Genomic DNA, 9895 nt, shown 5'->3' with positions numbered 1-9895 from the left:
CTCTCTTGCACTTCCACTAGTATTGCCATCATCTTCTAGTTCAAGCCATCATCTTCTCTCCCTGCAGCTGGTCGCTTTGCCTTCACCCTTGCCCCTGTCCTATCCCCAGTTCAGCAGCCCCAGGAATCCTGCTGTTAAAACAGATCAGATCATGGCAATCTTCCAATGCCTCCTCATCTCAGAGTAATAAAGTCTTTACAATGGCCCAAGATGTTTCACGTAATTTGCTCTGGCCTTATTTCCTCTCTCTCTCTTTTCTTCTTCTCCTTCTCTTTCTCCTTCTCCTCCTCCTCCTCCTCCTCCTCCTCCTCCTCTTCCTCCTCCTCCTTCTCCTTCTCCTCCTTCTTCATTTTATTTTAGGCCTACCTGGGTGGCTCAGTCAGTTAAGCGTCTGACTTCAGGTCATGATCTCACGTTCATGGGTTTGAGCCCCATGTGGGGCTCTGTGCTGACGCCTCAGAGGCTGGAGCCTACTTGGGATTCTGTGTGTGTCTCTCTCCCTGCCCCTCCCTTGCTCGTGCTTTCTCTTTCTCTCTCAAAAATAAATAAACGTTAAAAAATTTTTAAATAAAATAATTTTTATTTAAAAATTTTTTAATTAATTTTTTTATTTTATAGAGAGAGAACACATGGGAGAGAGAGAGAGAGAGAGAATTTTGAGGAAGCTCCACTCGGAGCTCAATGTGAGGCTTGATCCCAAGACCCTGAGATCATGATAGGAGCCAAAATCAAGAGTCATGTGCTTAACCAACTGAGGCACCAGGAGCCCTTCGTCTCTTATCTTCTGCTTACTCTTCATTCCCCCATCCCACACAGGCTCCACTGGGCTTTTTGTTCATGCAACACACCAGGCACTGGGGTGTTTGCACACTGGCTGTTCCCTAGGTCTGGAATGTTCTTTCCCCGGATATTCACATTGCTCCCCTCCTTCAGCTTCTTCAACACCTGTAAATGAGACCTTCCCAAAGCAGCCTATTTACACTGCAGCATTCTCCCAATCCCTTAATTCCACTCTGTTTCTCCCAGGCACTTACTGTTTTCTAACATACTATATAACTTATTATTTATGTCGATTGTCTATCTCCCCCCACTGGCAGCAGTGAAAGCAGGGGTGTTTGTGTTTATTTCATCCATGTATTGCATTGACTAAACAGTGCCTGGACAGAGCAGACATTTAGTGAATGTTAAGTGAGTGAATGAATATTAAATTAAAAAAAAAAGAAGGCAGAGAACACTGTTTGAATCATATTTACTTGTACAAGTTTAGCTTAGCTCTGGAAACCTACCAGAGGTTGCTACAGGTGAAGACAACCTGTTGGCTAGGGGCTGAGGAAGGAGACATTTTACTGTCATACTTTCTAGATTTTCCTCTATGTGCATATATTGCCTATTCAATAAGTTACTCAAATAAAAATAAACAATTTGGAGCACAAAGAATAATAAGGTCCCCCATCTCTGGCCCTGAAAAGTCAGCCTTGATTATTTGGGTGTGCTTCCTTCCTTCAAGTCTTTCCCCAGACACCTCCTCCTCTCTGCAATCAGGGGATAAGAACTCTTGCTGTAGCATTGGCATTTAATTGGAGTCCAGCCCCCTGCAGCGGCTTACCATTTATTGACCTTAATCTGTGTAGTTCTGAATCTAATGATGCCTGAATATCATATGCCTGGCTTCTGAACTCATTTTATAATTAATTTCTGTAATTAATGGCTGTTTATAAGCTGACCTGAGTCACTGAGCTCCTATAAGCTAGTTCTGTTTGAAGAGTGAAGCATGTGGGCTAGGTGGCCTCCAGAGGCACTTGTAAGACTGTGTAATCACAAAATGAGAGAGTAGTTAGCTTTGGAGAGGCGGATGGGGTATGTGATAGGGGAAGAGGATGCAGGCATTGATAATGTTCTGGTGGTGAATTCACAGGTGGTTATTATATTTTTATGTTTCATAAATGAACATATATATTACATGTAATGTTACATGTATCTTTTAAAACATAACACAAAGGGGATTGAAAAATACTAAAATACAAGGATAATTAAAAAAAAAAAAGACTGCTGGGTTGCCTGGGTGGCTCACGTCATAATCTCATAGTTCATGAGATCGAGCACCATGTGGGGCTCTGTGCTGACAGCTCAGAGCCTGGAACCTACTTCTGATTCTGTGTCTCTCTCTTTGTTTCTCTACCCCTCCCCCACTCACGCTCTCTTTCTCTCTCTCTCTCTCTCTCTCTCTCTCTCTCTCTCTCTCTCAGAAATGAATAAACATTTTTTAAAAAGTCTTTAAAAAAAAAAAAGACTTCGTAACCAGATTCTGGGAGGCCTAGGGTTCCCAGCTTTGAGAATCTACTTGATTCAGCTCCTTGGTTTCCCAGATAAGGAACCTAAGGCTCACAAAATCAAAAGAATTTGCCTAGTGGGTTAGAACTAGAATTGGAACCTAGATTTCCTGAACTCCTGGCCAGATGCTCTCTACACCACCTTCCTAAAATAGCTAAGAGGCTCTGGCTTAGAGAGATCTTTCATGACTAGGGTCCTTGGAAGGACAGTAGAAGGGGGCAGACCTCCACATCACCATATGGGATCCTTGGAACAACAGATCTAGGTTAGTTATCTTCATTTCAAAGCTAGATGTGCTGGAGGCTGATGCTTGGTGCCTTTGTTAAATTTCAGTGCTGAAGACTCAAGCTTAGGGGTGGACTTACATGAGTTGCTCTACTTTCTCCTATGCCTCAGTTTACTCAGCTATAAAATGGACCTGACTGTCTACTTCATGGGTTCATGGTGAGGATCACACAAGATGGCAAAGGTGCTTTGTAGATTATAAATCTTGATTCAAGCCCATTAACCATTTATTCTACATTTACTGAAAGCCTTCTAGTATATTCCTGGCACTGGAAAGACAAATAAACAGGACTGACTTGGTCACCACTCTGACGGAAGTTGGAGTCTGAGGAGGAAACAGAGAAATAAATAATTAGAGGAGAAAGTTTGCCAATGGGATAATTAAGCTGTGGGAACATTTTCTAACATGGAATTGGGGAGAGGATAGGCTTCATGGAGGAAGTGTACACCAAGCTGTGTCCTGAAGGACAAAGAGGTGGTCAGTGTTACAAGTAGCTCATTTGGGAAATTAGAATCCAGCATGACTGAAGGAGTCCGTGACCCTGGGCCTTAAGTGGCAGGCTAGCAGTTTGGAATCTGTCCTGAGACCAGTGGGGAGCCACAGGAGGGTTTTATGCAGGTGATGGCTGGGTCTGGCTTGCTTTCAGGAACAATTACTCCAGCCAGCAATGTGTTGTGTCCGCTGCAGGAGCCGGTCTGTGTCATTATCAGATAGTCAGAAAGAATATCAAGGGACATGGGCCAGGGCTAGACAGTCCCAGGATCAGGCCTGTGTGATCTGAAGGAAGGTACTGAACCTCTCTGACGTTTCTGTCTAAAAACCGGGAGTTATCACTTGACGAGTTTGCTCTGAGAATTAAAGGCATGCAATGATCATTTCAGAGCGTACAATCACTTCCTTTCCCTTCTTTTCCTCTTTGTACCATGAACAAAGCTGAGCCGCCTTTGTTCTTCACAGTAACCCTGTAAAGTATCTTTGTTCGCACTTCACCGCTGGTCCCAGCCCGGCCCGTTTGCGCCTGCGCAGCGGGCACTGAGGACGCCACGGGGGTAGCCTGGCAACCTGGTCGCCTGGCGACTGCGTACACTTCCGGGATCACGCGCTGAGGCAGGTGCAGCAGGTGAGCCAGCGGCCGCCAAAGGGAACAGGGGGTCCCCAAACCCATTCAGTCGGGTTCACACTGGGCTTGCGTCCTCTTATCCCAGGGCTCTCTGATCTGGTTGGACTCTCTAACCCTTGGTCCTTAGAGGAGGGCAGGTCCCTGTCCCCAGCACCCACTCACTCTTCCCGGCAAGGGGAGTCCAGAAATGGCCGCGTCCCTCCCCGCTAGGCCCCTAGCCTCTTTCCCTGGTCATTTGGTGCCTAGAGTAAGAGTCTGGCTCACCTCTTTTTACTGCAGTTGACCATTCCTGCAGGGTTGGGACTGTCACTGCGACTAATCGCAGTAAACACCATCACTGTAAGAGTAACCACAGAGGACATATCCGGAGCCTGGTGTGCCAGGCTCATGAGTAGCAGCTCATATGACAATTCCAGGAGGGAGGGAAGGAGGTGCTATTATCGCCTCTCTTTTGCAGCTGTAGAAAGACACAGACAGAAGTAACTTGTCAAAGGCCACCCACAGCCTAAGTCTGGAGCCTGTTCTTTACTACAGTTGAACCCTTGAACTACCTAGGGGTTAGGAGTGCCAACACTACCCTTCCCTCACAGTTGAAAATCCACGTATTACTTCTGATTCACTCCTTAACTACTGGTATGCCCATTGTTGACCAGAAGCCTTACCAATAACATAAACAGTTAATTAACATATATGTTATATTTATTATATATTATATTCTTACAGTAAAGGAAGTTGGAGGAAAAGAAAAAAGTCACTAAGAAAAGCATAAGGGGGGCACTGGGTGGCTCATTTCGTTAAGCATCTGGCTCTTGATTTCTGCTCAGATCATGATCTCATGATTGAGCCCCCAGGTTGGGCTCTGCAGTGTGGAGCCTACTTGGAATTCTCTCTCTCCCTCTGCCCCTCCCCCACTCTTTCTCAGTCTCAAAATAAATAAACATTTTTTAAAAAAGAAAAGCGTAGGGGCACCTGGGTAGCTCAGTCGAGTAGGCATCCTACTCGATCTCAGCTTAGGTCATAATCTCATAGTTGGTGAGTTCCAGCCCCATTTTGGGTTCCACACTGACAATGAGGAGTCTGCTTGGGATTCTCTGTCTCTCTCTCTCTCTCTCTCAGCCTCTCCCCTACTTGTGTGCGCAGGCGTGTGCTCTCTCTCTTTCAAAATAAATAAACTAAAAAAAAAAGGAAGCATGAGGGAGAGAAAATATATTAAGTATTTATGTAAAAAAGTATTTACGCAAAAGTATATTATGTAAAAAAAAGTACTGTATTGTAAAAAATCCATGTGTCAGTTTATGGGTGCATTTCAAACTTGTGTTGTTCAAGGCTCAGCTGTACTGAGCCACCGTGCTATAGTCGCCTATAGTGTGTATGGGTGTAATAGAAATAAATCACACTTAAATCTCAGTTCCTTTTTTGTGGATGTGTCAGGAGCATCTGGATATGGGCCTGATGGATGAATGAGGTAGACCTGGATTTGAACATTTGGCCTTATCAGTTCCATGGCCTGAAGCAAACTCCTACCCTTAAGCCTCAACTACTTCCTTTGTAACATTGGGATAACACAAGTCCTCTCCTTCTGGAGTAGTTGAGTTAGATACTAGGTACTGCTGGCATAAGATAAGTACCACATGTGGTGACCATATTAGTGTTTGCTCTTCTGGTTCGTTTTGTGCCTGTGGTACCTTTACAGTCCCCAGCCTGTGAAGTCATTACGCATGGGAGAACTCTGGAGTTTGCAATTTGGGCTAGATTTACCTTCACTGTGACCCGGAGCAGATTCCTTGATTGTTCTCAGCCTCAGTTTGCTCATCTGAATAGTGGAAGTAAAAGTATCCACTGGCTGTCCTTACAGTTTTGAGGATCAAATGAGTAGCTTCTCAAACACAGTAGTAATAACAACTTTTTGGATTCTCTTAATCAGTGGTTTCTGCAGAGCTTTGTTTTGAAAGCTAGAGGGTTGCCCTCTGCAGGTGTGGAAAGATGGCCCATGCCCGGATCTCCATGTGCCTGCCCCCCGACATCAACCCCACCCAGGCTGCCATTGCCTATGGCTGTCGGGCCCTGCCCAAGCTGAACCAGGAGCTGCAGTCAGAGGACCTGCTGACGAGGCAGAAAGCTCTCATGGCTTTGTGCGACCTTATGCATGACCCTGAGCATGTCTACACGGCCATTGACATAGGTGAGAATGTCACAGCCCAGGTAACCACGACTAGAGTCTGGATGGACAGACAGTAGCTCGAGGCGGGAGGGGCTGAGGCGACCTGGCCCCTTCACTGCATCCCTCCGCGCTGGTCAGTCAGTCCTTGTCCAGACCCCACCAGTGTCCCACCCAGAACCACAAATCAGCCCCCTCTGTTATGGCTCAACCAGGTGGCCACAAATCCACCAAAATAGCTCTGTTTATGTATCTCATTCACACAGCTGTCACAAAAGATAGACACACACCTTATGAAAACCACACATATATCTGGGAGCTATATGTCCCTTGTGTCCTGCTCTTCTAATTATCAAAATAAGACTTGAGGTGACTTTCATGGCATGGTCACTTCTTTCCCAGATCAGGCACACGATGGATGAACTGATTCTTTTCCCTCCAGCCTTCGTGGATGGGCTAGTTAATTCCAGGTTTGGCTGTGGTTCCTAGAACCAGGGGCCAGGACACTGGGTGGAGCTTCAACAATAAGGGTTGCTATTTAATGAGCCTGGCCCTGGGCCAGCACCACCCCAGGGCAGTGCCTGTGTTATCTTAATCCTAGTAGCACCTGCCTCGGGAGGGAAGCTCAGAAAACCAACAGATGAAAATCAGAGGCTCAGAGGAGGGGAATGAGGCTAGGGTTGCCAGACAAATAGACAAAGCAGGATTTTATTTGCTCAACCCGGCATCCCTAGGTGTCACCTATTCTCAGGTAGGCCTACTTTGGGACAGGGATGAGAATTTGACCCCTCGGTCTCTCTAAAGGCAAAAGCCATTTTCTTAATCCTGAAGTGGGCTGTGAGAGGAGGCATTGGTCAGAAGTGTGCAGGGCATTAGATAAAATGACCCTCTGATGTGAACCTTTCTAGCACACACACAGAGACCCCTTTGGTGACTCTGAAATATTTTGTGACTGGTATGATTCCCCCAGGCCCCAAAGCAGCAGAGCCTCTGGTCATCTCTTGCTGCCCAACATTGGCTCACCTATTGACTTCTAGGTTCGTTGATTTCTGAGGATGGTAACTCAAAGGTTTTTGTGCCTTGCAGGCTGCCTGGAGAGCCTGAAAGCTTTGCTGAAGGATAGCAATGACATGGTGCGGATAAAGACCACCGAGGTGCTCTACATCATGACGACCCATAACGTGGGCAGGTGGGCAGCTGTCTCTGGAAACCAATGTCATGCTTTGGAGCCACATCGCATGCTCTTAGATGATCTTGAGCTCTAAATTTTGGTCTACCAGTTTATGTGTGTATGAGGGGGAGGGAGGGTGGGGATGCTTTTCCATATCAGTTCAGCTCACCCTCTTCACCTGGGATCACTAGGTTTACCTGGTATTGAAAACAAAACCGAGAGTCACCTGGGTGGCTCAGTCAGTTAAGCATCGGCTCAGGTCATGATCTCGTGGTTGTGAGATTGAGCCCCACATCACTCTGTGCTGGGCATGGAGCCTGCATAAGATTCTTTCTCCCTCTGCCCCTCCCCTCTCCTCTTCTCTCTCTCTCTCTCAAAAAAGAAAAAAGAAAAAAACCCAGAACCAAGAATCACAAACAGCCCTCAGGTCCTGCCCAGGGACTGATGCCCAGGGTGCACATGCCTAGAGAGAAGGAAAAGAGGGGCAGGGTGCTCAGTGTCTCCAGGCTTCTTTGATGTAAACAACAGATGCATCCTCTCAGGGATGTCAGGGCATCTCACAGAACTCACTGTTGCTCACTCCTGCCTCCCCCCAAGCTCTCTGTGCCTCCCTGTCCTCATCTGCACCTGCTTGTTGGGGCAGGGAGTAAAATGAGGTCGTGCATGTAAAATGTTCAGCCCAGAAACATCTGCCTCACGTTGGCCTGGGTGGCGGCCGTGTGCTCCTCTCTTTGGGGGCTGCTGCCTCCTTCTCCCTGCAGATAGTCTCTTTGAACCCACATACCCACTTGCTCAGGGCCATCTCCAGATGGTGGCCTCAGTCTCTCAGTCGCCCTGACCTCTGGGTTCTAATATCAGGTCCCCAAAAGGGGACGTGATTAGCATGATCCATGTGTAGCCCTGGCCCAACAGGTCACTATGAACAAATGGGGTACATATGAGGACGTGGTGCCACAGTGAGAGCCCCAATTCATACACTTTTCACCAAGAAGGGCCAATGGGTATGGGGGACACAGGAGTGTATGTAGGGGGCCGGAGCCCTGGTATCGAGACCCCAAACTTTCCTGCTGTGACCTTGGTGGAGTCTCGCTGTGCTTATTTGAGACAGATAAAGTGCTTAAATACTCAGAGGCTCGTGAAGCACCTCTCATTCTTCCTGCTCCTTTGTTCTCTTTCTGGACCTGCGGCGAACACTAGGTAGTAGTCCCTAAAAAGGGCTGACAGATGCTCTGAGGATAGGTGATTGGAGCCTGGGCAAGGACAAGGCAAGGACAAGGCAACTGTGAACATAGTGAGGGTGCCTGTAGGTTTGTTAGTGGCAGTAGGAGGGCGTGGAGGTTGTGTGGGATTCCTGGATGTGGCCACATTAGGGTGGTGGTGGGGGTACACACAGTGAAGAAACTGTCACCAATCAAGGACCTGCTGTGGCCTAGCCCGCACACTCCTTCAGCGTCTGCTATCCTTCACACTGCCCACCTCCAGGCACGGGGAGGAGAACCAAGTGACCAGGATTCTAACACCCTGGCCCACTCCATCACCCCACAATGGACAGAGAATGCAAAGGGCCAAAGATAACTGAGGCTGATCTGGGAAGTCTTCCTGAGTTCAGTGGTGATCTTATAACTTGGAGCCAGTAGCTTGTGGAGCCCATCAAGCTCTAAGTGCCTGCTCATGTAAAACCCTCCTGCCTCGTACCCACACAAGTAGCAACGGGAAGAGGGGAGAAAGGTGGCGGCCCGAGGTGACATCTTGTCACCCTGAGGAGTTCATGTGACAGCTCACAAACAGGAGAGCCTCCTGGGAGCCCTAGGTCTCCCTCCCTGCCTCTTGCTTGCTTGCTGGTGAGTGGGGCAGGAGTGACGTGGAGGGTGGTCAGGCACTGACTGAGGAGGCCAGGTCACCTCATGATGGGTAGTCAGAAAAGGCTCCAGCAACCGGGGTGTCCCACTAGGATTTTCTTGTCCCAGAATGACTCAGAACCCACCACGTGGCTAAGTCCTGACCAACACGGCAGGAGCACAATCGGCCAGGCACTTCCTGCGTGCCAGGCAATGGGCAGGGGCCTCCCTGAGTTCTCCCTCATTTCTGATCCCAGCCCTGGGAAAGGTGACTTCAGAAGCCCTACCAGATGCAGCTGGTTAATGAGAAGAAATGGTTACAAAGCCAGGAAGTGAAGAAAATGTGCATTCCCTTTAAACCGTTCATTTAAATGTTTATTTATTTTGAGAGAGAGCAAGTGGGGGGAGGTGAGAGGGAGGGAAGGCAGGAGAGAGAGAGAGAGAGAAAGAGAGAGAGAGAGAGAGAGAATCCTAAGCAGGGATTCTCGATGTGGGACTCGAGCCCAGGAACTGTGAGATCATGACCTGAGCCGAAATCAAGAGTCAGGCACTTCACCAACTAAGCCACCCAGGGGCCCCTAAACTGTTCATTTTAACCCCAAACACAAATAATTAGGCACTCACCAATCCTTGTGTGCCACCCAGGCATCTTTTTGGGTGTGGGCCCACTGGTTGGCATTTCCTGTCATCTCTTTTGCTTAAACCACACCTGTAACATCATCTAATTTGCAGCTTTGGTTTCCTTAAGATAGAGTGGAGAAGTCAGACATTAATGGAGTAACCTGCATATAAAAATCTTCTAGAATCTTTTACGATCATCTTACTTTTTTTTTTGAGACTCACTTTTGAGTCTTCCTGAAGCAATCAACTTTGTTTTCATAAGGAATTAGAAAAAAGCCACAAAACTCTTGTCGAATCTAATTGGCTTACCTAATAGCTAATTAACTTATATAATTATAACAACAAGCATAACAGGCATACATTGGTTTGG

The 9895-nt window shown here is 47.4% G+C and overlaps 1 protein-coding gene and 2 long non-coding RNA genes across 5 annotated transcripts in view; 1 reads left to right on the top strand and 2 right to left on the bottom strand.

The window, feature by feature from the left end:
* Window positions 1–2346: 2346 nt before the first annotated feature.
* Window positions 2347–9608, bottom strand: LOC115277898. Its single transcript, XR_003902568.1, has 3 exons — window positions 9529–9608; window positions 4002–4194; window positions 2347–2941 (listed from the first exon to the last, which is right to left on the bottom strand). It is a non-coding gene; the product is annotated as an uncharacterized LOC115277898 (long non-coding RNA).
* Window positions 2492–9895, top strand: part of RSPH14 (radial spoke head 14 homolog) — a 78948-nt gene continuing 71544 nt past the window's right edge. For 2 of the 3 annotated variants that reach the window (XM_029922309.1, XM_029922310.1), the window contains exons 1-4: window positions 2492–2596; window positions 3575–3737; window positions 5662–5919; window positions 6982–7084. In XM_029922309.1, coding sequence (XP_029778169.1) covers window positions 5721–5919; window positions 6982–7084 — 302 coding nt within the window. In that variant the 5' untranslated portion in view covers window positions 2492–2596; window positions 3575–3737; window positions 5662–5720. The remainder of the gene's footprint in view (window positions 2597–3574; window positions 3738–5661; window positions 5920–6981; window positions 7085–9895) is intronic. The other variant, XM_029922308.1, reaches the window with a different exon arrangement.
* Window positions 4889–6943, bottom strand: LOC115277899. Its single transcript, XR_003902569.1, has 3 exons — window positions 6919–6943; window positions 5496–5550; window positions 4889–4909 (listed from the first exon to the last, which is right to left on the bottom strand). It is a non-coding gene; the product is annotated as an uncharacterized LOC115277899 (long non-coding RNA).

This window comes from Suricata suricatta, chromosome 14, assembly GCF_006229205.1.
Source record: "Suricata suricatta isolate VVHF042 chromosome 14, meerkat_22Aug2017_6uvM2_HiC, whole genome shotgun sequence".
NCBI classification, from domain to species: domain Eukaryota; kingdom Metazoa; phylum Chordata; class Mammalia; order Carnivora; family Herpestidae; genus Suricata; species Suricata suricatta.
The sequence above is the reverse complement of the archived record's forward strand: the minus strand, read 5'-3'. Positions and strand labels throughout refer to the sequence as shown.